This window comes from Diabrotica virgifera, chromosome 1 (genome assembly GCF_917563875.1).
Source record: "Diabrotica virgifera virgifera chromosome 1, PGI_DIABVI_V3a".
Classification (NCBI taxonomy): domain Eukaryota; kingdom Metazoa; phylum Arthropoda; class Insecta; order Coleoptera; family Chrysomelidae; genus Diabrotica; species Diabrotica virgifera.
In genome coordinates, this window is record NC_065443.1 from 253877977 (window position 1) to 253905159 (window position 27183).

The following is a 27183-nucleotide window of genomic DNA, read 5'->3' on the forward strand; positions in this document are numbered from 1 at the left end:
ACTTTTTTGCAACCATTTGCAAAAAAGTTATGAAACAGCAAAATAAACATACGATTACTACGGTGTTAATAATTTTTTTTAATTCTTTCAAAGCGTAGAAGTGAGTTTAAAGTACAAGCTAATTATTTATAAAACAATATCGATTATTAGCTTAATGGTTATATTTTAATTAAAGATTATAAATATATTTTTTTGTAATTTACATGCGCGAAAGTAGAATAATACAGTACCGTAGCTACCCGCCCACATATACAACTCGCGCGAGTTTAAGCGTGTCAGTCGCTTCGAGTGAACATTTTATCTCCGGCTCTGTATCAAGTCTACTTTCGCGCTAAAAATTACAAAAGAAAGTATTTTTAATCTTTGATTAAAATATAACCATTGCACTAATTTTTGACACTCTTTGTGAGTAATTAGATTGTACCATAGACTCACTTTTAAGCTTTGAAACAATTAAAACAAATTATAAACAATGGAGATATCGTATATTTATTTTGCTGTTTCCTAACTTTTTTGCAAATGGTTGGAAAATTTTTTTAAAGCATTCATTTTCAAGACCTATGAAATACGCATTTTAAGTATTTTTTAAAATTAGAATATAATAAACAATTTCTAAGAAATGTTAATTTGTTTATAACAATTTTTTTTAAATATTTAAAGATTATGCAAAAAAATGAAAAATTTATATTTTGTCGACAAAATATTAAATAGGCATCACACCTTTATAATCTTTATAAGTTTGATCATGATTATTTTGGTTGTTATTGCGACTGTAAATTGTTAAATAACAATTGAATTGTTGCTAAAATATTCGTTTCATTTTAACCGGCTTCTGAATTTATAATCTATACCAAGAAAGCTTTTATTTCACCAAGCTATATAATTATTGATAAATAATTACTGGCCCAAAAAATTTATTTGAAAATTCGAGATTTTGTTGGGAAAACCCACATTTTCCGAGAAAATTTTCGTCGGAGCAAATCGGGAAAAACATGCCTCTATGTAGAATTAAATTGGGGTGAATTTTTATTTGAGTATTTTTGGTGTAAAGTTAAAATCTTCGGAGTTATAGAGCAATAATTGAAAAAAATACGATTTGTCGGCGCCATTTTGTTTATAAAAAAAGTAGCACACTATCTGTGGACTTTGCATACCTATATTAATAATATATGGGATCTTATAATTCGATTAAAGCAATAAAATCGCTGGTAAATAACCTTTCTTTGTACTTTACTAATTAGACCAACGTATTATAACTATTTTTTTGTTCAAAATTTAAAGATTATGCAAAAAAAAAGAAAAATTTATATTTTGTCGATAAAATATTAAACAAGCATCTCATCTTTATAATCTTTATAAGTTTGATCAATGTATCATGATTATTTTGGTTATTATTGCGATCGTAAATTGTTAACTAACAATTGAATTGTTGCTAAAATATTCGTTTAATTTTCACCGGCTTCTGGAATTACAATCTATACCAAGAAATCTTTGATGTCACTAAGATATTTAATTATTGATTAATAATTACTTACCTAAAACTTTATTTGAAAATTATAGTTTTTGTTAGGAAAACCCGCATTTTCCGAGGAAAATTTTCGTCGGAGCAAATCGTGAAAAACATATCTTTATGCAGAATTTAATTGCGGTGAATTTTTATTTGGGTGTTTTTGTTGTAAAGTTAAAATCTTCGGAGTTACAGAGCAATAATTGAAAAAAATACGATTTGTCGGCGCCACTTTGTTTATAAAAAAAGTAGCACACTATCTGCGGACTTTGCATACCTTTATTATTAATATATAGGATCTTATAAATCGATTCCAGCAATAAAATTGCTGGTAAATAACTTTTCCATGAGTTTTGCTAATTAGCCCAGAGTATCGGTGGATTCGTAGGTTCCTCCTAGTAACCGTTTGAACTACAATTTTGAAAAATCGTAGAGGGTGCTGTGAAGATACAAAGTTCATGAAAAATTTTTAACCAAAATACAAATCCCATTATTTAAAATGGCATCAATGAAATTCCTTAATTATTATAAACAAATTAGTTGTGAATTAAAAAAAAAATGGCTAACTTTGTCCCTAATGAACCCAGGCTAAATTTTTTTTATGAAAATTCGTGTTAAACTACTAGCTTTCCGAATATATAAAAATATTGTTCCTACGGACAATATTTGTCAAATTATTCTAAATGTTTATAAACTACAAAATTTTAAAAATTTGGCATTAGGATTTTTGATTATATTGATTAATTTTTTCATCTTTTTTTAATACATTTTGATACTATCAGGCTTCTACTTTCGTTTGGCATACTCAGAATTGCCCAATGTTTATTATTTTCTGTCTTATGGCAAAATAAATGTCTCTGGGATAAACAAATAGAATAACTTTTAAACTAATTAATGGATCGGTCTCAAATTTTGAGGGTTTGTTAAGTACCAAAATAACCAACTTTGAGTGAAACCTTAAAATTCTAAGTTAAATTTAGTAAAAGTTATTAACAAATATCGATTTTCATTTATTTTGCAATTTGTGAAGCAACAAATTCACTTTTTAACTTTCAAAAATCGGTATTTTGAAGGTTTTTCAATGTTCTAAAAAATTAAATTTTGTAGTTTTATGTCAATTGTTTAGCTTTTGAATAGGGTGCAAAAAATCGAAAAAATCGCAATATTTGCAATAAATTGTTAATAATTAAAAAACGGACGCGAACTCTAGGCAGGAAACAGGTAGGTTTTCTTCCTATAAGTCTACAGTAACTAAAAAAGTAGTCAGCTACCTGGATCTTTGACTGTCCTGAGAAAATCCTTATTACCCTGGACTAATAGTACCTACAATAGGTAAGTTACGAAGATTATACGGAAAAAATAAACGACTAAAGTAGAGACATTACCTAAAGGCGTCTCCTACAGGACTCATACAGATAACCAGATGCAATTTAATCCGTACTCTGCTAATGAAATGGTCGTAGATTCCATCCCGATTGGCCTCATCTATTCCTGCTACTTTGGCGGCCCCACGAACTCCTATAATTACATGTTCGTACTCTTCTGCTTCGTATAGGTTAGGGACTTCACCTAAAATAAAAAAGTTAAAACAGAAGAATATCTATTTTATAATCTTAAACAGTATAGGTACCGGGTGTCCACTTATATTTTCCCCCATTTTAACTGCCTATAGCTTCTAAACGACTCAAGATAGAAATATACGGTTTTCGCTGAAATGTTTTATTTTAGTAAAAGTTTTGTTTGAATGGATTGAATTTTTTACATCGCTTTTAAATAAGAAATGACGGATTTTTGAAAAAAAAAAAAACGTTGTTGACTTTTTTTATTGAAACACCCAGTATATATTTTTTTGTAAATTCAAAGAACGATCATTTACCTATCCAGCGATATAAAGATTTTTAAAATCGTTTGTCAAATGACTGAGCAATTAATTTTTAAAATGAGAGATGCAATGTGGAAATCACATAACATAATATGTAGTATCAATTTGCTTAGTTATGTTACTTAGTTATGTGATATCTACGTTGCACCTCTCATTTTAAAATTAATTACTCAGTGATTTGATAACCGATTTTAAAAAACTTTATATCGCTGGACAGGTGAATGACCGTTCTTTCAATTTACAAAATAATATACTGAGTGTTCCATTAACAAAAAGTCAACAAAGTTTTTTTTCAAAAATCCGCCATTTTTCTTTTCGTAATTGAAAGCGATATAAAAAACTCAATCCATTCAGACAACACTTTTACTAAAATAAAACTTTTCAGCGAAAACCGCATATTTTTATCTTGAGCCGTTTAGAAGTTATAGGCAGAATGGAGGAAAATATAAGTGGACACCCGGTATAACACAGCAATATCGTGATATCGCGGATGCTGCATCTAAAATAATTGTTCTTTTGGTCATGGAGAATGAGTTGATTATTCCATACCGTTAGTCAGTTTGAGGTTATACAACCAACAACACGAAGACTAAAGACGAAAAGACATTGATATTAACCTTCTTTCCAAAAATCTAGATTTCTCGTCTATTATTTTAAAATAGAAATTATTGTTTACCTGAATTAAGCAGATTGTTGATGTCTTCTAGAAATTCTTCCTTCACTATCTGGGTATCAGTAAATAGAAATACACTGTCTTCAAATTCCACACCTGCGTGGAAGCACATCTTTCTCAAGTCTTCAAAGAATGACATGTGATCGTAGTTTCTCGTCAGTTCTATTTGAAAACACCTAAAATAAAATATAATTGTACAGAAATATCTCAAACTGCGAAGGTTACTCAGGTAGCAAATTAAGGAGAGGGGACTTGAGTTGAACGAGTTTGTGCAAAGAGAAAACATCCATTTAAAATGCATTGTGCACAAAATCTGTAGTTTTGCGACATTGCCAGATAATATTGTCGAATAGTTGTTTATTTAGAATACATTTAATATTTTTTAATAAACATGAATATTACAAGTGTTGTGAAAAATAGGACATTGAGTGCACAATCCCGTGAAATTATATTATACACAATGTTTTGAAATTTACACAGGAGGAAGCAGAAGTGAAACTGTAAGGTAGCAAAAAAACCGAAAAACCTTTGAAACCCGATTGATATGACAACGTCGCGTAACCTAAGTTTTCGATTGGCCTGACCTTGGCGGTTTCAGAAATTTCTATGAACTTGTACCTACTACTTGTATAAATACCATAAAATTTGATCAGATAGAAAACTATCAAAGGACAGAGAATGATTAGGTCGTTTTCGTTTATGACCATCAAAGTAGATGGCGCCTTTGCACGCTAACCACTTGAGTGGGAATGTTTGATTTTATATTCAACCCGAGTATTTGATGAGGGCATGGGAGCCTGAAATGATGTCATAACATTCTATTGATTATCAATTCAAACGAGAGGTTGAATTCAAACGATAGGGCGGACATTTATTTCCTCTGCTTTTTAATTGTTTTGTAAATGATATATAAAATTGTTTTTATCATAGTAATATTCTTCTCTATGCTGATGTCCTAAAAATTTATAGTCTTAAAAAATTCCAATGACTGTAGTTTATCACAGAATGATTTAAGTAGATTATTGGATTGGTGTAACTCAAATGCTTTGAATTTGAACATAAATAAATGTAAGGTAATGCGATTTTTTAGAAACAAACATCAGATTTCATTTGAATACCATATTAGACCGAATATTTTGGAGGTAATCACAACATTTAAGGATCTTGGGGTAATTTTTGACCCTACAGTAAGCTTCAGGGACCACTTTTCTTACGTTTCTAATATATCCATGAAACTTTTAGGTTTCATGAAACGTAGTCTCTCTGAATTTGATAATATTTATTTTCTCAAAAATATCTATTGTTCCCTTATTAGATCGGTTTTGGAATATGGTAGCAATATTTGGTCTCCGCATTATAACTGCTACAAAGATCTATTAGAAAGAGTACAGAGAAAGTTCTTAAGATTTATTGCTTTTAAATTGAGAATATCTGTAAATGAAATTGAATACATTGTTTTACAATCTTTACTTAAATTTTATACTCTTAAAGAAAGGCGAATATTGCTAGATGTAGCATTTATATATAAATTAATACGAGGAGGCATTGATGCTAGTGCTCTTTTGGAAAAAGATTACTTCTGTACTCCCTGTAGAGACACCAGATCCCAAGACTTATTTTATTTAGAATTTCATAATCGAACTTATACTGTAAATAAACCCTTACAGATAATGTGTAGAAATGCAAACAAATTTAATAGTAATGATTTTTTTCATTTATCATTAAGTACTATTAAGATTGAGATCGAAAATACCTTTTTATGTAATCACATTGTGCTTTAATAGTTTAGTTAAATTTAAGTTGATTTGTAAAAATGGCAAGTCCGTAAATAAACATTACATTACAATTGTTATCCTACGTCATATAATTTTCTTCAGTCTGTTTGCATCCACTCCTGTCCTGGACAAAGGCCTTTCCATGAGTTTTCTACTCTTCTCTGTTTTGTGCTATTCGGTCCAGTTTCTCCCCATGTTTGCTTTGATGTCGTCTAGTCATCGTTTTTGTGGTCTTCCTCTACAACGACTTTACTCGTTGTTTCGATGTTTATACTCACTTCAAAGTATGTACACTGTTTCTCGTCCACCTTTCGTTGTTTTGCCGTACCACGCGTCCTACTCAGTTCCATTTTATTTGCGCAATTGTTCAAATTACATCGTCCACCTTCGTCCTGCCACAGCATAATAAATTAGACGTTTTCTATGCTGTGGTCCTGCTTCGCACCTCCTCATTCCGTATATGTTCTCTCAGAGATAAGGGAAAGTGGGGGAATGGTGCGCACTTAAGCAGAAATCGATTCTGTTATAAATTCTTTAAATCTATCATAACGGCTAGTATGTTACAGTAAGCTCTAATTATTCTACTTTTAATATTTAAAATAGGTTTTAGAGAAATACAAAGTACTAAAGCAGAATATTAAATAAAAAACGAAAGACGTGCCTTTGCGTACGATTCCCCATCTATGAGGGTAATCATGAGCACGGATTGGTAAATGGTGCGCACTGAACAATGTTTTTATAAAATTCTTTAAATATTGTTCTTTTCTGTTTTCCAACAAATACAACATGTCTCTAGGTGCAGCTCGTTTTCTGGTGGTGGAATGAAACTTAATTTTATATCATATAATTTGTCTTCATCGATAATTTCTGACAAATCAGTGTCTGTTAAATCAGACTACTCAGGTGTTAGCTCCTTTTGCACTCTCTTCTTGTTTTGTTTGCCTTCAAGTTTTGCACTCTCGTCTTTTTTTCTGTCTGGCGAGATATCTAGCGATTTTTTAACAAATCATTTTTGAACAGTTGCCTTTCTTGCTGCTTTCTGTTCCTCCTTTCTCTTGAGATTCACGTCCCTTAATCATCTTTTTTCCTTGGCGTTCTCCAATTTTATCTTCATTGGTGAGCTTCTAAGATTTTTCGATTGTCCGAGATTTTCTTTTAATTTCTGGTTTAACTCGTGATAGATCAACATGAATATAATTCTCTCCAGCACTCATGCAATAAACGGCCATGATAGTTCTTCCACTATCAACAAACAGAGCCTACATTTGTAGCTCCTCTAGGTACATAAACCCGTTCGTCTTTTTCTTGAAGTCGATCATGAATGTCGAAAGCTTATCGTTTTCCTTATTTTTTTGCCGGCATTTCTGATTGCATACAGAGGATTTTGTAAATCTTCGTTAGTATATGTAAGAATCACAGGTTTCTAGTGTAGTTTTATAGCCCCTGGAAAGGAAAATGGTGACGTTATTATTTACCACTTCATTGTTTGTGGGGGAATCATGCGCAATCCTGCGCACTATTACCCCCTTTACGCCTTATATAGAAAACGTCGTCACAAACAAAAAAATACTTAACCATATAAACCAACAGATGCACCAAAATGTACGGAAAACAACATGATGTAAATCAATAGTAAGCTCAAAGCAACTTAATAAAACCTAGGAACTTAGCGTCTTAATTTTTGGAGCAGAAAAACTAAAAGAATTCTTGCGATTTTTAATAATCGGATCTGACTTAGTCTACGTGCAACATTCGACTAAAGATAATGGCGTCAACCGTTCACGAGATCATCCAAAAGGTGTAGGACTTGTTGAGTTCTTAAAATCATCCACGGAATTTGAAATACAATGCAGCGCACGATTATCCGCTGCGCACCGTTCCCCCACTTTCGCTTACTCCTAGTATAGCTCGTTCGATGGTTCTCTGTGTTGTTTTTAATCTATTGGTTGATAACTCTGTAAGTGCCACAGTCTCCATTCCATAGGTCATAACGGGGAGAATACAACTATTGTTTCATAGCCTTATCTTTAAATTTATTGGTATTTTTTTGTTTTTTAACACAGTACTGAGTCTTCATACCGCTGTCATTTTGATTCTTCTAGTTATCCCTGCCGTTTAAATCTGTTTGTCTAGTTTGATTGTGTGACCTAGGTATATATGTATACCTAGATTGCTCTCTTCACTATTCATTTTATAGTAATGATAAATATGATGAATGATCTGAAAATTGTTAGCTTACTTACTTGTACACGTTTAGATGAGCAGCCAGTTTCGTCAAGCTCTGTTTTCCCATACCACCCACGCCTACTAGCAATGAATTACCGCGTTCTGATCTTAACACTCTGGCAATACGAATACAATGCTCGACAGCCATCATAAAAAAGATGAGCTTCATTTCTTTAGCGGTAGTTAAGTTAAAATCATCTAAATAATCCTAAAAAAATCGAAAAAATATAAAATCTAAATAAATGTATTATAAGATAAGGTAAATGTGAAATCATACATACTTGCAAGACATTTTTAAGCTTATCAATATTCTTCAACTCCTCATATACTCTGTTTTTCTTTTCTGCTCCCATTTGTATAAAATCACCAAACAGCAAAATTGGTGGATTTTGTATAATTTCTCCTTCTGGTAGATCTAGTACAGGGCTTCCGAAGTTTCGAACACAAATATCCTTCATCAGAAGATAGAAATAAGATTTATCTTCAACGTTAATGAGTCTGTCATGAAAAACTCGCAAGCATTCGTGGTAAAATAGCCTCAACATATCTACTTCTGTGCGCATAGACCCCGGATCTGCTTGGGTGATCCCTTGTATACATTTAGAGAGATCTCTGAGATTGAATACATAATGAGATTTAGCTGGGGTTGGGAGAAGATCACTCTCTATCCTCTGATAGATATCTACAGCTGCGTTCACCATGTATTCAGTCAAATCTCTAATTTCGTTGGTAAAAGGATTTAGGAAACCCCTCAAAATGGATTTAAAAATAACCTTGAGTGCTACCTCACTGGGTGGTGGAATGAGCAACATGCCAAAATGTCTTACAAATCGAGGTGTTAGAGGATTTCTACCACCACCAGGAGGTGCACATGCTACGGTTATTACTACGTCTCTAATGTCTTTCCAAAATAGTTTTTCTCTATCGTAGAGACCTCCATAGTCCAACAGTTGCCTAAAATAATTCACAATAAAACCATGGTTTAAAACTTAAAGAATTTTGTAGTTTAATTGTAAGAGTCAATCTAGGATTGATACGAAGGGTAGGATAATACATAAGAACGAATGAAGGGATGGGGAAGAGTGAAATGAATATAATTGATTAGACAACATAAAATATAAACATACAAAGCTTGTAGATGTATTAAAAAGTAAAAATATTGACAGTCGTGATCTGAAAATTATATCAAATCTATATTGGATTCAAACTGCCAAGGTAAACGTTGACAACCAGAGCTCTCGTGATATCAAAATTCAAGATAGGAATCCGCCACGGTTACTCTCCCCACTACTCTTCAATGTCTACAGTGAAGCAGAATTTAAAAAAGTGCTCTCATATTCAATAAAAGGTATACCTATCAATAAAGAAGTTTTGAATAACTTACGTTTTGGAGACAATACAGTAATAATGACAGATAACAACAACCATTTACAATGCAACGTCTTAATGAATGCTGAATTTGAAGAAAACTAAATGCATGGTCATGACTAATTCAGCAGAAGCAAACATCCAATAGCATCCAATTGAATATTGAAGATACTGTAATTAAGAGTGTGGATACCTACAACTACTTAGGAACATGAAGAACATCAAATTTAGATCAAACCAAAGAAATTAAGACACGTATTGAAATAACACGTGCATCATTCATTAAACTTAAAAAGTGTTAGGTGTTCTCTTCTCTTCTTTATGGCGTGGAAGCGTGGACACTAAAACAAGTGCTTTTGTATAAGGTATGACAGGTGAATGTTAAATGTGGAAGTAACTAGAAGAATAGGAAATGCAGAAGAAATAATATTAACTATCAAAATATGAAAATATGAGTACTTAGAACATGTGATGAGAGGACAAAAATACTCATTATTATAACTAATTATGCAAGGCGTAATTCAAGGAAAGCGAAATGTGAGAAGACGAAGAATATCCTGGCTTAAGAACTTGGGAGAATGGTTTGAAAGTAATAAATGCAGACCTATTTCAAGCGTCAGTCAAAATGGTCCGCATAACCATGATGATTTCCAACTTTCGATAGAATAAGGAACTCGAGAAACAAGGCAACAAATGAAATAAAAAATGCGGATAAAGTTGAAAGCAATAAAGAAGATGTCCAAACGACAATCACAATATATATAAAGAAAATAATGATTGTGAATGTCAAGAAAAGAAAGAAATTCAAAAATAAAATAGAGAATAATATTAAATAACCACAAAAATATTAATTACAAAAGTTAAGATTGGGTATAACAAACGAAATATATTAAACAAAATAAAGCAAAATTAAATTGAAATAAAAAGAGAATGATAGAAACAGAGAGAAGAACAACTGGAAATATAAACTAATATAAAATGAAGGAAAATATATCAACACAAAAGGAAAAGTTAGATGACTAAACAAATAAAACAGACAGCTCACGACCAATGAGAAGTAACAAAAACTGAATATAAAAACTAATAAAAATAACAATATTTAAAAGGAGAAGTAAATAAAAGGAAATCATATAATATAATGGCAAAACATAATTGAAAAATGAAATTAAAAGGAAAAAAATAAAACAAAAAAAAAATAAAACTCATTACCTTAGAAGTTCGATAGGAGGTTGTGCCCCATACGTGTCCAGTTTCGGCATATTGACATCATCTACGAAGATAACAACCTTTTTACCAACTGGAGCACCTATCAACGTTCTCTTCTTTTTCTCCAACTTTAATTCGATAATTTCTTGCGTTCTAGCACTGCTGGTTTGGGCTGAAAAGTTTATGGTAGCCGGAACAAATTTCTGAGTAAGAAATAATCTATGTAGGCAATCTTTTGCTACCACAGATTTACCAACACCTTAAACAAAGAAAAAACATGAACACAATTAATAGCGGAGAAACTGAAACAATATTATGTATGTATATAATATATACTAAGGATTTCCACATTTTTCACTGTATTCCATCACTCAACCGTTCTCTCCAGTTCTTTCTTTTTTCCCAGTCACCTTCCTGTATATTTCTTCTTTCCATTGCTTTGTCCACTTCATCTCTGAAAGATCTTCGGGGTCTGCTTCTCTTCTTTGTTCCTATCGAGATCCACTCTGTTATTATGTTTATCCAACGTTTTTTTCTGCTCTTCCGACGTACCCATACCAGGCTAATCTCCTCTGCTGTATGTAGTCTATTATATCTGAGTTCATTCCTATTCTTTTCTTAATCTCTATATTATTTATTCTATCTCTGTTGCTAATTAACTATTCTAAATGGGAAATAAGCCACAATTGAACGTTTCGACGTCCAAATCGGACGTCGAAACGTTAATAAAATCATTTTTTAGTCCAATTGTGGCTTATTTCCCATTTAGCATAGTTAATTACAAAAATTCCACGAGGAAATAGCTTCAGAACAACATCATTGTTGCTATTATTTTGTTTTTGGATTTCTTATTTATTATTGAATTTTCACACCCATAAGTCAGGATTCTGATGGAGTAGTGATGCGTCTCAAATAGCCTCTCCTACTCAAATGTCAACTTCACCTTCACGTTGGTGAACCCTGTTACCACAAACGAGGCTCTGACGACCGAGTATCAGCGGAATAACTGTAACAACTGGAATTAAGGAAACGTAATTCCGATAAAAACCGGCCAACACGTCTTGGCAAGCGCGGCAGGTTTTAAAATCACGCCAAATACCCCCTAAAACAAAATGAAAATGTCATTATCTAAAAGTGAAGTACCCCAGGCGAGTAGGAAAAAACTTCCAGAATCTCGCACTAAACTGATAGTCTGTCCCACGAACTCGGATTCTGGGGGGAGGGACAAGATTATGTTAAGTAAACATACCAAACCTAGAAAACCCTTAAAACTCAACGTCGCTACATATAATGCTAGATCCCTGGCAACTGAAGAACGAATCATAGAGATGGAAGCAGAAATGTCGAAAATTAAATGGGATGTGATAGGCGTCAGCGAGGTAAAACAGAGAGGAGAAAGCCTGAAAAAGCTGAAATCAGGTCATTTATTCTATCAGATCGGTAGTGAAACTGAAACAACAGGAGGTGTTGGCTTCTTTGTACATAGAAAGCATGAAAGCAACATCATATAAGTAAAAAGTTTCTCTACTAGAGTAGCTTCTATAACCTTAAAACTAAATGAACGGTATGCCTTAAAAATCGTACAGGTATATGCCCCAACAAGTGGCCATGCGGACTACGAAGTAGAGGAATTCTACGATGACATTGTTCTAGCCTTAAATGCAATAACACACTATACCATAATATGCGGTGACTTTAACGCTAAAATGGGGAGAAAGGCAGACGATACAGAAACATCACTGGAAAAATTTGGTTTGGGAGATAGAAACGAACGCGGTGAAACTTTACTTAGTTTCCTGCTGGAGAAAAATCTATTTCAAATGAATAGCTTCTTCTACAAAAAAGAACATCGTAGATGGACGTGGCAGAGCCCAAATGGAAAAACTAGAAACGAGATCGATTTTATAATCACCGACAAGAAGCAAATCTTTAAAGACGTTACAGTTCTAAACCAGTTTTCAACAGGTAAACCACAGAATGGTAAAAGCCTCTATAGAAATAGACCTTGGGAAAGAGAGATACCGCATGATCAAAAAGAAGTCCACAACTACCTGGACCGAGACTAAAAATATAAATGCATTTGAAGAACATATCAACAGCATTCTCGAAAGCGACAGGAATACAGACCTAAATGTTAACACCCTTAATGACATTATAATACAAGCTATAGAAGAAAGCCAGAAGATACACTGCCAAAAGACATCACATAACAAAAGAGTAAGCCCCCAAACACAAGCATTAATGGAAGAGCGGAGAAAAATGCAAAGTAATAGAAATAAAGAACACCACGAACTTAGAGAGATAAGTAAAAGAATACAAAAATCTATTAGGACGGACAACCGAAAATATAAAAACGAACAAATTCAACAAACAATTGAAGATAACAAGAGCCTCAAAGTTCTAAGAAGAAAATTAATAAATGGCAAAAAAGAAATAAACAAATTAAAGGATAGAGATGGAAATATCATCATCAACAGAGATGAATTATTAAGGGTAGTAGAAGACTTCTATACAGAACTGTACAACAGCCAACAAAACCATGATGAGTCACTAGAAGATTCAGGAAACAGGTTAGTCAACCAAGGATCAGAATTGATGCCTGATATATCAACAGACGAAATCAGGAACGTATTGAGAAAAATGAAAAGAAATAAAGCTCCGGGAGAAGACAATATCGTTATAGAAGCCGTAAAGATTGGAGGAGACAGACTTTTAAACAACATAAAGGAATTGTTCAACTTATGCCTGCACCAAAGTGAAACACCTACAAGATGGCAGAGTGCACTTACCATCTTATTACACAAAAAGGGCGATCCAACAAACCTCGAAAATTACCGGCCCATAAGCCTATTAGACCACCTCTACAAGTTATTCACAAGAATAATAACAAATAGACTGGAAACAAAATTGGATTTTTACCAACCTAGAGAACAGGCGGGTTTTAGGAAAAACTTTGGCACTAACGACCACCTACACTGCATAAAAGGAATTATAGAAAAATCTATCGAATACAACCGACCATTGGTCCTGGCTTTCGTAGACTTTCGCAAAGCATTTGATATGATTGAAATTAACAGCATAATGAGAGCATTGGAGGAAAGTCGTATAGATTATCGGTACTCCAAACTGATAGCGAACATAGACAATAATGCAACCATGGCCGTCCGACTACACAAAGATACCAAATCTAGAAAAATCAAAAGAGGAATTAGACAGGGAGATACGTTATCTCCCAAACTCTTTACGGCAGTCCTTGAACATGCTTTCAAAAAATTGGAGTGGGACGCCAAAGGAATAAATGTCGACGGTGAAAGGCTCTCCCACCTACTGTGGTATTATAATATCACCCTGTACAAAAGATGTTACAGTTAGTTAGCATAGTTAGGAAATTTAATTTTTCAAAATAGTATTAGGTAACCATAAACATTTTTGTAAAAGGGAAAGAGGAGCATCACATTTTAAAAATATGTAATTTTAACAAAACGGGGAGGTGTGGTATTATAATATCACCCTGTACAAAATATGTTTAAAACTCATTCAAAGTCATTAATCCATGTAGTATCTGTTCTTGTATCAATAACCGCAAGTAACATTGAATTGTCATGTTTTGTTATTATTTAAATGTGTATATAAACATTAACTCGGTGGAGAAAGATTATTGTACTGAGTATTTAATTAATGTAAGGTAGGTCGCTACTGATATATGTTTTTCTTTGAATAACACATCTTTTGTACAGGGTGATATTATAATACCACACTACGATTCGCAGACGACATAGTTCTTATAACAGACAACTTAAAAGAGATTAGAACTATGCTTACTGAGTTAGATGCCGCCTGTAAAAAAGTTGGTTTAAACGTAAATTTTGGAAAGACACAATACATGACAAACCTGGTACCAAGCGAAAATCCAAAAGTCGACGTCAACGAAATAGCATTGGTCCATAAATATAAATACTTAGGGCATGAAATCCAAATTGCCAGGGACAATCAAACTGCTGAATTACAGAGAAGGATTACCTTAGCATGGGCCGCATATGGAGCTCTATCAGACATCTTCAAGAGCAACTTGCCAAATTATTTGAAAAGGAAGACGTTCAACCAATGTGTGCTTCCAGTCATGACTTACGGCGCTGAAACATTATCGTTAATCCAGGCCACAGCAACGAAACTTAGAGTGGCCCAAAGAAGAATGGAACGGTCACTACTTGGACTGACTCTCAGAGACAGGGTCAGAAACGAAGAAATCAGAAGAAGGACAGGCGTCACAGATGTCATAGAGCGAGTAGCATGGCTGAAGTGGAATTGGGCGGGCCATGTAGCCAGAATGAAGGACGGGAGGTGGACCCAAAAAATTACAGTGTGGAGACCAAGAGAAGACAGAAGAAGTAGAGGTAGACCACCTACACGATGGACAGACGACGTCAAAAGGATTGCTGGGAATTGGTTGCAGAAAGCCCAAAACCGACAAAATTGGCAGAAATTAGGGGAGGCCTATGTTCAACTTTGGATGCAGAAGGCTGGATGATGATGAAGTCAGGATACTTCTTTTCATGGTGTTGTATATTCTCCTTTTTGTTTTTATACTGATGTTCTTATCCCACAGTACCGTGTTCAATTTTCGCATGCAGTCTCTTGTTTGTTCTGGTCTATTTTTTATATGTTCTTCAGTTGTTCCTTTATTTGATATTCTGCATCTAAATACTTGTACGTGTCTGTTCCTTTGATTTATTAAGTCTTTTATTTAAAGTTTTATTTCCTATTAAGTTTTCTTTAGGTTTATTTCCATTCCGTTCTTTGTATATCCCTGTTCCAGTTTTCTCATCATAAAACTGAGGTCATCTTCGTCTTGTGCGATCACTATTTGGTCGTCAGCAAAACTTAGGTCATATAGGTATACGTTCCTTACTGATATGCCCATTTCTTTGCACTTTATTCTCCATGGTTTCAGGGTGTTTTCCAGGAATATTTTGAACAGGGTAGGAGATGTGGAGCAGCCCTGTAGTAGTCCCTTTGTCGTCTTAAATGGATTGCATATCTACCGCCCGTTTTGATAGCTGCTTTGTTATTCTTGTAGAGTACTTTTACCGCTTTTATTAGTATTCGTGGAACTTCGATATCTTCCATTGCTTCCCATAGTTTGGTTCTAGGTATCGAGTCATAGACTTTCTTAAGATCGACATTAACATATTGTGTCTGATATTTATTTAAACATGACTTATAAAACTTACCTGTTTCGCCTGTTATAAAAACCGGGCTATCAACGTAGATAAGTCTTTCCATGATATATCCAAAACGTACGGTATCTATTGTAGGAACTAAAGTTTCAAAATAAGATAGCTCTGGCATGTATTTGAAAACAGGTATAATTTTGGCCCACAGTTCTAACCTGTGAGAGACTACATCCATGTAGAGGTCCCAAAGATCGGCACTGGCTTGGATCCTAAAATTATTATTTAATAGAGAAATGAGCAACGTGGAAAACTATTCGCAACCCAAGTTTTAATTCAAAGATGCAGAGATGCCAATCATGACGTTCTCATGTGCGCGATTGATTTTGAAAAGGCCTTTGATAAAGTTCGCCATGAAAAAATGCTACATATTCTCAAAACTACTGGTCTGGACGGTAAGGACACTAGAATAATCGCAAATTTGTATTGGGGCCAGGCTGCATGTGTTAGGGTTGGGAATCAGTGCTCTGAAGAAGTAAAAATCAAGCGTGGAGTTCGACAAGGCTGTATATTGTCACCAATGTTGTTTAATCCTTTACGCTTAAACGATCTTAAATGAAGTGTTGGAAAACGCAACAGAGGGAATACTCATTAATGGTATGCTTATGAACAATATCAGATACGCAGATGACACCTTGTTACTGACAGGATCAATTGAACATCTTCAAGCGTTATTGAACCGAATGGTGGCATTCTGCGCGATATATGGACTCAAACTCAACGCAAGAAAAACAAAGTTTATGGTTATTAGTAAACAGGCAGCTGTAAATAATAATAACTATAACGTAACAATCGGTAATGACTCAACTGAACGAGTAATATCTGGGTACTCATATTAATGAAAGCTGGAACCCTAGTACAGAAATAAAAAGTAGAATTGCCAAAGCAAGAACAAGTTTTATGAAATTAAAGAAAATCATGTGCAGTCATGATCTAAATCTGGAACTTCGCATAAGAATGGTTCGATGTTATATATTCCCAGTACTACTTTACGGGGTTGAAGCACGGACCCTGACAGAATCGCTTTTAAAAAACCTAGAAGCATTTGAGATGTGGGTCTACCGCCGTATTCTGAAGATCAGTTGGGTAGAAAGAGTCACAAACGAAAGGGTTTTGCAACGTTTGAATAAAAGTTGCGAGGTAGTGAACACGGTTAAAAGGTGCAAATTGGAATATTTTGGTCATATAATGCGTCACCCAGAAAAATATGACATACTTCACCTTGTCACACAAGGTAAAATAATGGGAAAAAGAAGTGTGGGCCGCCGTACAACTTCTTGGCTTAAAAACTTACGCCAATGGTTTGGGAAAACTAGCACTGAACTATTTCGTGCGGCTGTAAATAAGACAATGATTGTTAATATGCTGGGCAACATGAGAGCCAACGATCGACAAACGGTCTCTGCACCTTAAGAAGAAGAAGAAGAGCAACGTATGATACAATAATAGCACTTTTGTCTTCTTTAAATATTTATCTTTCACATCTGGTTTGTATAAACACCAAATTTCTTTAAATTATCTCATAGCTCTCCTACATTTTAGTGTTTTACTTTGTATATTGTTACGAGTTCCTTACTTTATTTTATTTTTAACTTAATTTATAAGTCTTTATTTTAACTTATTTGCACACTAAAATATATACTAAAAACATATAATTTATATCTAATTATTTTGTACAATTTATTTTACATTTATAACGCGCACTTAACATCGAGATTATGACTAAGTCTGGTTCATCAAAGGTAGACGTTATGGTATACCTATATATATTAGGTACCTACTTAAACGTTGAGGTATAAAAACACTAGCAACATTTTACTTACTTGGAGTCAGGATGTTCGTCAAACTGATCTCTAACCTTTATTTCGAATTTTTCCCTACTTTCGTCAAGCAAGTTACCTCCAACACCCCAGAGGTAGCACAATATAAAAGTTTGACACAAAAAGGTTCTCACTTTGCTCTTTTCGCCGATTTTGTCCATAGCACCAGGCATTTTGAGAAAGCTCTCTATCAAAGAACACACCATTTTGGCCTTACTCACGTCCACCTGAGGACAGAAAATTTATTGTATAATAAACAGAGGAAACAAGAATATATTGTAAATAGCATAATAATAATTATGAAGTTTAAAATATATACAGATTTATTTTTGAACGTATAGACACACAATTTAAAAAATAAAAAAAATGTACTATAAAAGTACAGTAAAACCTGCCATATCCGGATCAATGTGGCGACAGATCGATCCGGATATGAAAAATTTCAGATATCAAGACCAATACTTCTTTTATAGTCTCTGAAACGTTTTCTCCTTCATACATTCCAGTAATCAACACAGTCAATAACTTTCGTCGATAGGATAATACCTTGATTCATAGGCTGACAGAGGGATGTCACATTTGGGGGCAAAAGAGACACTTTATTTCGCCATCTTTTAGTTCTTTCGGGTCAAGATGAGAGGGTACGTTGTCCAACAGCAGCCTTTCTCGGTAGATTTCGGTAGATGCGCACGATAGAACCGTTCGGATATGGGGAGGTCCGGATATGACAGGTCCGGATGTGGCAGGTTGTACTGTAGTAGTAAAAAATAAGTACCTAACAATAATGTTGCAACTAGATGGATAGGTCAGTGGAAAAACGCATAGATCTGTATATTAAGATAGAATAAGATCTCATATATTAAAAATAAAAGGTAAAAATACTGCAAGAATATTTGTAGCTATACTGATAAAAAAATACTCACTTGGTGAATAGAATAGTGACTATGCTTTTTAACGTACATAAACCCATTTTCTACAGCATGATCAAACAATTCAAGCATAAATTCTTTCATTTCTTGAGACAAAAGTGCTTCGCTGAAGTTTGCCATCCAAGATTTCACATATGGGAACCACTTAATCTCTTCTGAGTCGACGTATACCATACCACATCTAAAATATCAAATAATATTTTGATATATGGTAGCTCACCAGTCGCTAATTAACCAGGCACTAGGCTAATGTCCTATATTTGTGACATACAATACGTTTAGATTTGGATTAGATACCTCCCCCTGAAGGAAGCACTAAAATCGGCAACATTGCTTATTACACTATCGTTGGCGATGAGGATGATAATGACGACGAAGGAAGGAGTGTTAGAATCGGCGTGAATCAGGTGCATTAGGTGGGAACAGTGTTACCATGTACAGGATGTATATCTAATTGAAAAATAAACAGTCTGTATGAGGCTAATATTATAAATATGTTGGAAAAGTTAAGAGACATATAACATAGCGCATAAAGAAATTAGGAAACATATTTTTATTATATAATTAATATTGGTGTAATAGAAAGCACCTAATAGTCCATGTGGTGAGACCGCTCCCGTCTGAAAAACATTTCTAATTCGGTTTCTCTGCGGATTCATATTCAAAAATGTCCCCTTTAAACAAATCTGAAGGGTGCCGGACGGAATTTTTGGGAAGAAATTGTTTAAAAATTTTTTTAAACAAATACATAAGATCAACTTTTATTGCTCCAAAAAATATATTTTTAGATTTTTTGGGTCATTTTAAACAAGAAATGTATCTTGTGATTTTTCTCAAAAATAACAGTTTTCGAGTTATAGGCGATTTAAAATCTAAAAAATGCGAAAATACGCATTTTCGAGGCTTAAAAACTCATATTTAAATTAGTATTTTTAAGAGTGCCAATAACTTGGATAAAAGTTAAACATTCCTTTTCAAGATTCCGAAGAGTGATCGGGTCTAACTCCAATTTAGACCGTAGTTTTTTAATTGTTAATTATGCGTGCCCATCCGGTTTTTTTGCCGGTGCGGCGCGCACTATTTTCAAAAATCTCCTAGTTTCCTCCGAAAAATACTTTTTCTAGATTCTTTGGGAGATTCTAAATAAAATAAGTTTCTTGACATTTTTCTCAAAAGTTACTAGTTTTAAAGTTATAAGCAATTTAAAATCCGAAAAATGACAAAAAAACATATTTTCGCATTTTAAATTGCTTATAACTTTAAAACTAGTAACTTTTGAGAAAAATGTCAAGAAACTTATTTTATTTAGAATGTCCCAAAGAATCTAGAAAAAATATTTTTCGGAGGAAAATAGGAGATTTTTGAAATAGAGCACGCCGCACCGGCCAAAAAATCGGATGGACATGCATAATTAACAATTAAAAAACTACGGTCTAAATTGGAGTTAGACCCGATCACTCTTCGGAATCTTGAATAGGAATGTTTAAATTTAATCCAAGTTATTGGTATCCTTAAAAATACTAAATTAAATAAAAGTTTTTAAGCCTCGAAAATGAGTATTTTCGCATTTTTTAGATTTTAAATCGCCTATAACTCAAAAACTGTCAATTTTTGAGAAAAATCACAAGATACCTTTCTTGTTTAGAATGACCCAAAAAATCTAAAAATGTATTTTTTCGAGCAATAAAAGTTGATGTATTTGTTTAAAAAAATTGTTTAAACAATTTCTGCCCGAAAATTCCGTCCGGCACCCTTCAGATTTGTTTAGACGGGACATTTTTGAATATGAATCCGCAGAGAAATCGAATTAGAAATGTTTTTCAGACGGGAGCGGTCTCACCACATGGACTATAAAGAAAAAAATTAAAGGTGGTCTATGTATGACCACCTTGTCTATAGTAACAGAAATCTATTCTGAATGAAAATTCATCTAAGACGGGAGACATCTAATCGTTTCCGGAAGAGTTAGTGCTATCTCTTCCGTAATTCTGTCTTTTTCAGTTCTTGGATAGTCTGTGGCCTATTTACATAATGCTTTGCTTTTTAACCCGGAAACAGTTGCGTTCTTTTCTGTCACGTAATCGGTCGCGCGTCAGATTTTGTCTAACAATACGGATTTAGACGCGAATTTACAACAAATCTTTATGTTATAGTATTTTTATTTACTTGCAATGTTAGAAATATTATTTCTAACAATTACTAGGTTGTTCAATAAGTTTTGCGGTTCGATAAGAAAAACACAATTTTAAGGATTGCAATAAACTTTATTATTCAGTATAGTCTCCCTGAACATCAATACACTTGTTCCAACGAGATTCCAATTTACAAATTCCATCCCTAAAGTGAGAATCTGGAAGGGTTGCAAAATAGGCTTCCACAGCTGTTATGACTTCATCATTTGATGAAAAACGCTTTCCATGAATTTTTTTAGGTACTGGAATAGATGGAAGTCCCTAGGGGCCAAATCTGCTGAATAAGGTGGATGCTCCAACAATTCGAACTTTAGTTCATGGATTTTAGCCATTGTTAAAAAGCTCTTATGAGACGGTGCATTATCCTGATGAAATAGGATTTTTTTCTTCTGCAAACCAGGCTTTTTTTCACGATTTTTTTCCTTCAACTGATCTAAGAGGTTACAATAATATTCAGAATTTATTGTTTTACCAGTTTGTAAGTAATCCACAAACAAAATTCGTCTCGCATCCCAAAAAACTGACGCTAACACCTTCTTAGCCGATTTGTGGACATGAACTCGTTTTGGAGCCGAAGAACCAGGTTCACACCACTCTTCAGCCTCTTGTTTTGATTCAGGATCATGGTGATAGACCCAAGTCTCATCCATAGTGATGAATCGATGCACAAAATCGACTTTATCCTTTCGAAAACGCTCTAAATCAGGGGTGGGCAAATACTTTTAAGCACGGGCCAAAATGAAATTTTCAAAATGTCTCCCGGCCCGGAAGACCATACCCAGTATGTACGCTAATGTTTTTGGTGGAGGTTTTTCTCTACCCAAGAAATTTTTTGACAAAGATACTAAAGTATCATTTTAAAGCATTTGGAGAAAGACATTTGACTGGTAATAATAATAAATTGTCTTTCTGGTGTGTACATGCGAACAATTTGTTCCCAGTAAAATTACGAAATTTTTAATATGGTCCATTATACAGTGCGCTGGAATAAGTGTTACCCCTCCCTATTAACTTATTTATTTTTAGCACATAAGCAAAACGCTCGGACAGGTCGATTTTTAAAACAATCCTAGTATATTCTGACATCAATGTTTCGAACTTTACTTGAACCCTCTTCAGGTGACAGGCATAACCTTGATTTTTTTAAATGGGAAAATACATCACGTGACACCTCATTTAAAAGCTTTTGAGATACTGATTACAAAAATGTAGAATACTCAAATCTTTCTCAAGAGCGTAAGCGTAAAATTTCAGTCGAATTATTTGTAAATGCATTCATTTTTTGCGGATCCTGAGAAAACTAATAAGTATTTTTGAAAGATTTAAACGCAGAATGAAAGATTACATTATTACCGAGAGCTGAAAGTCCCTTAAAATAAACAAAAAGTTCTTTTGAATTATATATTTTAAGTTAAAAATCACTCTTAATTGTCTATTTTTTCACCCCTGTAACTTATTAAAATCATTAAATAAGTTCTCAGGGACTTAAAACCCTCGGTAATATCGTAATCTTTCATATATTGCGTTTAAATTTTTCAAAAATACTTATTAGTTTTCTCAGGATCCGCAAAAAGTGAATGCATTTAAAAATAATTCGACCTGGAATTTTGCGCATACACTCTCAAAAAGGATTTAAGTATTATACATTTTTGTAATCAGTATCTCAAAAGCTTTTAAATGCGGTATCACATGATGTACTTTCCTATTTAAAAAAAATCAAAGTTATGACTGTTATCTGAAGAGGGATCACGTAAAGTTCGAAACATTGATGCCAGAATATACTATGACTGTTTTAAAAATCGACCTGTCCGAGCGTTTTGCTTATGTGCTAAAAATAAATAAGTTAATAGGGAGGGGTAACACAGATAAAAAAATGAACTTCAGAAATTCGATCAAGAATAGTCAAGAGTAGCCTTTTTGAACATGAGGAAATTTCTGAGTAACCAAAGATTCAATCTGCCAATCTAATATCGGATGGTATAATGTTATATCAAGTCAACCATCATAGACAAAATTCAAAGGAGAGAACTGATCTGGTCTGGTATGATCATGTACGACGTCAATGGACAACGACAGGCTACCAAAACAAATTTTAAAATGGAGGCCAAGGGAAGGAAGGAAGAGAGGAACGCCGAAACAATCCTGACTAGGCGGCATTCAGAAGGCAATGTCGGAAAGGAACCTTCACCCTGACGAATGCAACGACGGACGAAGCTGGAAACTGGCAATCGAAAGACGGAGAATGCTATAAAAAACCGGGATAATAATAAAAACGTTATGTCCACTCTCTTCTTCTTTATTGGATTGTTAATGCTGACTTAATGAAAAAGCTGCAAGATTTTGAGATGTGGCTTTTTGGGGGAATTATGAAAATACCATGGACCGATCATATTACGAACGAATGTTGCACAGAATGGAAAAGGAACAGAGAACTTTTGACCATCATTAAAAGGAGAAAGACATTTTTTCCCCTCTGATAAACATTATAGAAGTTTTCAGGGACTTTCGTCCCTCGGTAATAATGTAGTATTTCATTCTGCGTTAAAATTTTTCAAAAATAATTATTAGTTTTCTCAGGATTCGAAAAAAATTAATGCATTACTTTCGTAAAAAAATCGCTTGCGAGATTTCTCAATGGGCCTGATAAAGTAAGCAAAAGGGCCGGATCCGTCCCGCGGGCCGGCTTTTGCCCACCCCTGCTCTAAATGTTGCTGAGAAAGTCGCTTTCGAATGTGTTTTTGTTCCGTTGTTAGCGAATGCGGCACCCATTGTGAACACAGTTTTCTGAAACCCAATACTTCAGTCAAGATATAGCTTAAACTGCCCAATGAGATCCCTAGGGCTTCTACTAAATCTCCTTCAGTCACTCTACGATTTTCCAATACCATATCCTGTATTTTTTCTACGATTTCTCGGGTTGTTACTGTTTTTGGAGGTCCTTGACGTGGATCGTCTTCTAGGCTTGTACGACCACGTTTAAATTCAGAAACCTATCTTTCTACTGTACTAATTGAAGGGGAAGAGTCCTTATACACTCTAAACATTCGTTCATAAATTTCCTTTGCTTTAAACCTTCCAAAAATAAAAATTCAATCACTGCACGATACTTGATTTTTTCCATTTTGATAAATAGTGTGACACGTCAATAATAAATGGCTTGTAAACAAAGAATGAATTGAGAGATTGGCATGAAACTTCACACACGTTCATATGAAGAGTCTACCTACATAACCTAAAAATTTATGCTGGTAGCAACGCCCACTCATATCGACCCGCAAAACTTATTGAACAACCTAGTATTAAAGCTAATTTTTCTTAGCAAAGCCATATATTCCAAAAAAATAAGAAGAAGAAAAAAAAGATAAACTTACGCATTACTACACCCTTTCTCGAGGCACTTACGAGTGGAAAGTTATGTTGCAAAATTTTTCATCAAGTTATCACGAAAAAGGATAAAATGTTAGATTTTTTCTAACGGCACGACTGCTCGCGGGTTAAATAATCCCATAAAAAATAATCGAAACATGCCAAACCCGGGAATCTTGCTGGCGATTTAATAGCTCCTTTTCTTCCAATCCAACTATTTGGAAATTTATTGTTGAGAAACTCACGAACGCCTCCAAGATAATGAGGAAGTGCTCAATCCTGCTGAAACCAAATTGATCTTTTCACAAGAAGAGGCTTTATATTGTCAGGAAAGAGTCTGGTTAATTCTAAAATTAACTCCAATTCTAAAAATGCCCAGTATTTTTCATCTGGTATGATTGTTTCCCAAAAATAAGGTCCAATAATGGTATTATTAATAATTTCTACCCACACATTGATCTTTTGTTGATACTGTGTATATGCTTTCACCATCTAATACAAAGTTTTACCTGATCAGCACTTGCAGTTTTATTTATTGACCGTGCCATTTAGATGGAAAGTAGCCTCATCAGAAAAAAGGATTTGGTTAAAAAAATTAGAATTAGTGTTACATAAATTCAACAATTTATCACACAGAACTCCATTCTGCGATCTGGATTGTCTTCATTCAGTTCCTTTACCAATTGTGCATTACATAAATGCCAATTTTCTTTTTTTTTAATATTTAGGTACGAACAGTTGTTTGACTGATGTGATTTTCGGTTGCAATTATTCTAGTAGCCTTATGCGGATCTTCAACCATCGACAAAAAATGTCAGTTTTTATATTCTCTGAAATACCCGGGTGACAACTTTTTGGGAGTTCTCATATATGTCTACTTTCCTCAAATTTATGAATAATTTTAGATATAGTCCCACGTGCTATAGGCGTTTTGTATTCGTACTTATTATTAAATGTTTCTATACCTATTATTACCTGTCACCATATCCTTTTTAGTATATGTATATTTTTTTTTGACGCTCTGTTAAATGTACCATTGTATTTTAGTATGTTTTTTTTTATCGCGGTTAAGCCTCTTTTCAAAGCCAATCACAACGTATTTATCGACAAAACAGATAGAACTTTTTTAAACTTTAACAAACAGCAAGTGGTCCATTTTATTTTGTCTGCATCTTAATGGTCAATATTGGCCATTGGCAGAATATATGCTGCATCGGCAATAAAAAACTGTAACAGAAGATTGTAAAATCTACGGGTGGCTCTATTTAAAAATGCGCATATTATCCGTGTATCTCAGAAACCGTATATTTGGCAAGGTCGAAAATATAAAATTTTAAATCGCTGGTCCATCCACTGTATGATCCAGCTATAAATCAGAAGAACATATATACATAATTGACTTAATTGAAGGAAAACTATGTATGTCACACTATTTAATAACCGTTTTTTACCTGCTAACCGTTGCTGGGGAAGCTTGAGAAAGATCTTGAACTTCAAACACCATATGGACCCACTCAGTCAGCTTGATCCTTTCAGAATTCGCTAGACACAACATTTTATTGTCGTCCAATACAGTGTTCAAGTTTTCGATCCAAACTGCGTCAACAGGACCATCACAAATGATCCACTGGTGTTCCTCTGTGGTAAAACCAACTGCTGTTCTCATCGTTATGCCCATTAAACCATCTTTCCATTCCAGAGTAAAAGGGTTAATTTCTCCATAGAGTTCCCCAGCTGTTATTGCTTTGGGATTCATAGTGTACGTACGAACAGGTCGAAACTGGGGACCTTTGATACCGTTGTGATGCATCCTAGTTAGTGTTCTGTTCAAAGTCTGCAAAGTGCATAATAGTCCATTCACTCACAATAAAATATTACAAAACCTCGGGGTTTCAAAGAACCGCTTGGATTGACATGAAATTTGGCATACACATAGCTAACATGTCAAAGAAACAAAGTGATTTTATGCTTTTTCCATGGGGGGAGTATTACCCCTTCTCGGAGGTGAAAAAACATACGTTCAAAAAAAAGTCCGGAAATAGATAAACTGAGTAATTCTAAACAACTTTTATTCTATACAGTTTTTTCACTAAGAGAATACTTATCGAGTTTTTTTCGAGCAAATATGTTCATTTTTCAACAAAAAAATCGTGTTGTTACACGGTAGTTAAAAAGTAAGTATTTTATCGAAAAAATATTCTTAGCAAAAATAAAGCTTATAAAAATGTGAAAAAAATGGTGTATGTACCAAGTCTGTAGACCACGTAGAAGCAGAGTTGTAGGTAATGAAAAGTAGGTTCTTCTTCATCTAATTCCAAATCGAATATTTCAATGTGAAATAACCAAAAAATGAACCACTTCTCGGAGAAACTCATTAAAACCGTTATAAAGTGTTTAAAAAAGCTTTATTTTTGTTTTTTTAAAAAAGTTACTAGTATCAAAACAAGTGTTTGAATATATAGAGCAGGGGTCACCAATTATATTTCCTGAGGGTCCGTTTCGAAAACCTATGACACTTCCGGGGTCCAGAGTTAACACTACCTGCCTGGTTGTTCCAATTCGGTAAACAAATCAGAAGGGTGCAGTGCGAAATTTTTAGGCAGAAATTGTTTTTAACAGTTTTTTAATAAATCCAAAACATCACCTTTTTTGCTCCCGAAAATATGTTTTTAGCATTTTTGGGTCATCTTAAACAAAAAAGATTTTCTGTCATTTTTCTTGAACCTTGATAGATTTCAAGTTTTAAGCGATTTATAAACTGAAAAAAGCGAAAATATTAATTTTCGAAGCTTGAAAATTCATGTGTACATTATTATTTTTGCGGCTCTTAAGTGCCTAAATTGCAGTTTAAACATTCAATATTGGGTCAGGCCATGGAATTTGGGTGTCTACATTCTAAAAATGGCGTGCACCCATCCTCCATGCTATGGCATGCTGGACGAGCCATACAGTCTGTAGTCAACACCCCGATGTATGAGCGGGACCACAAAGTGTATCAATACTCATAC

General features: G+C 34.0%; 1 protein-coding gene across 1 annotated transcript in view; it reads right to left on the reverse strand.

Moving 5' to 3' along the window:
• Positions 1 to 27183, reverse strand: part of LOC114334231 (dynein axonemal heavy chain 6) — a 226424-nt gene that overhangs the window by 120681 nt on the left and 78560 nt on the right. The window contains exons 21-29 of the mRNA XM_050663379.1: positions 25627 to 26009; positions 18612 to 18798; positions 17692 to 17915; positions 15869 to 16080; positions 10641 to 10896; positions 8345 to 9017; positions 8081 to 8271; positions 4066 to 4238; positions 2893 to 3076 (exon numbers count right to left, since the gene is read on the reverse strand). Of these exons, the coding sequence (XP_050519336.1) occupies positions 2893 to 3076; positions 4066 to 4238; positions 8081 to 8271; positions 8345 to 9017; positions 10641 to 10896; positions 15869 to 16080; positions 17692 to 17915; positions 18612 to 18798; positions 25627 to 26009 (2483 nt within the window). The remainder of the gene's footprint in view (positions 1 to 2892; positions 3077 to 4065; positions 4239 to 8080; positions 8272 to 8344; positions 9018 to 10640; positions 10897 to 15868; positions 16081 to 17691; positions 17916 to 18611; positions 18799 to 25626; positions 26010 to 27183) is intronic.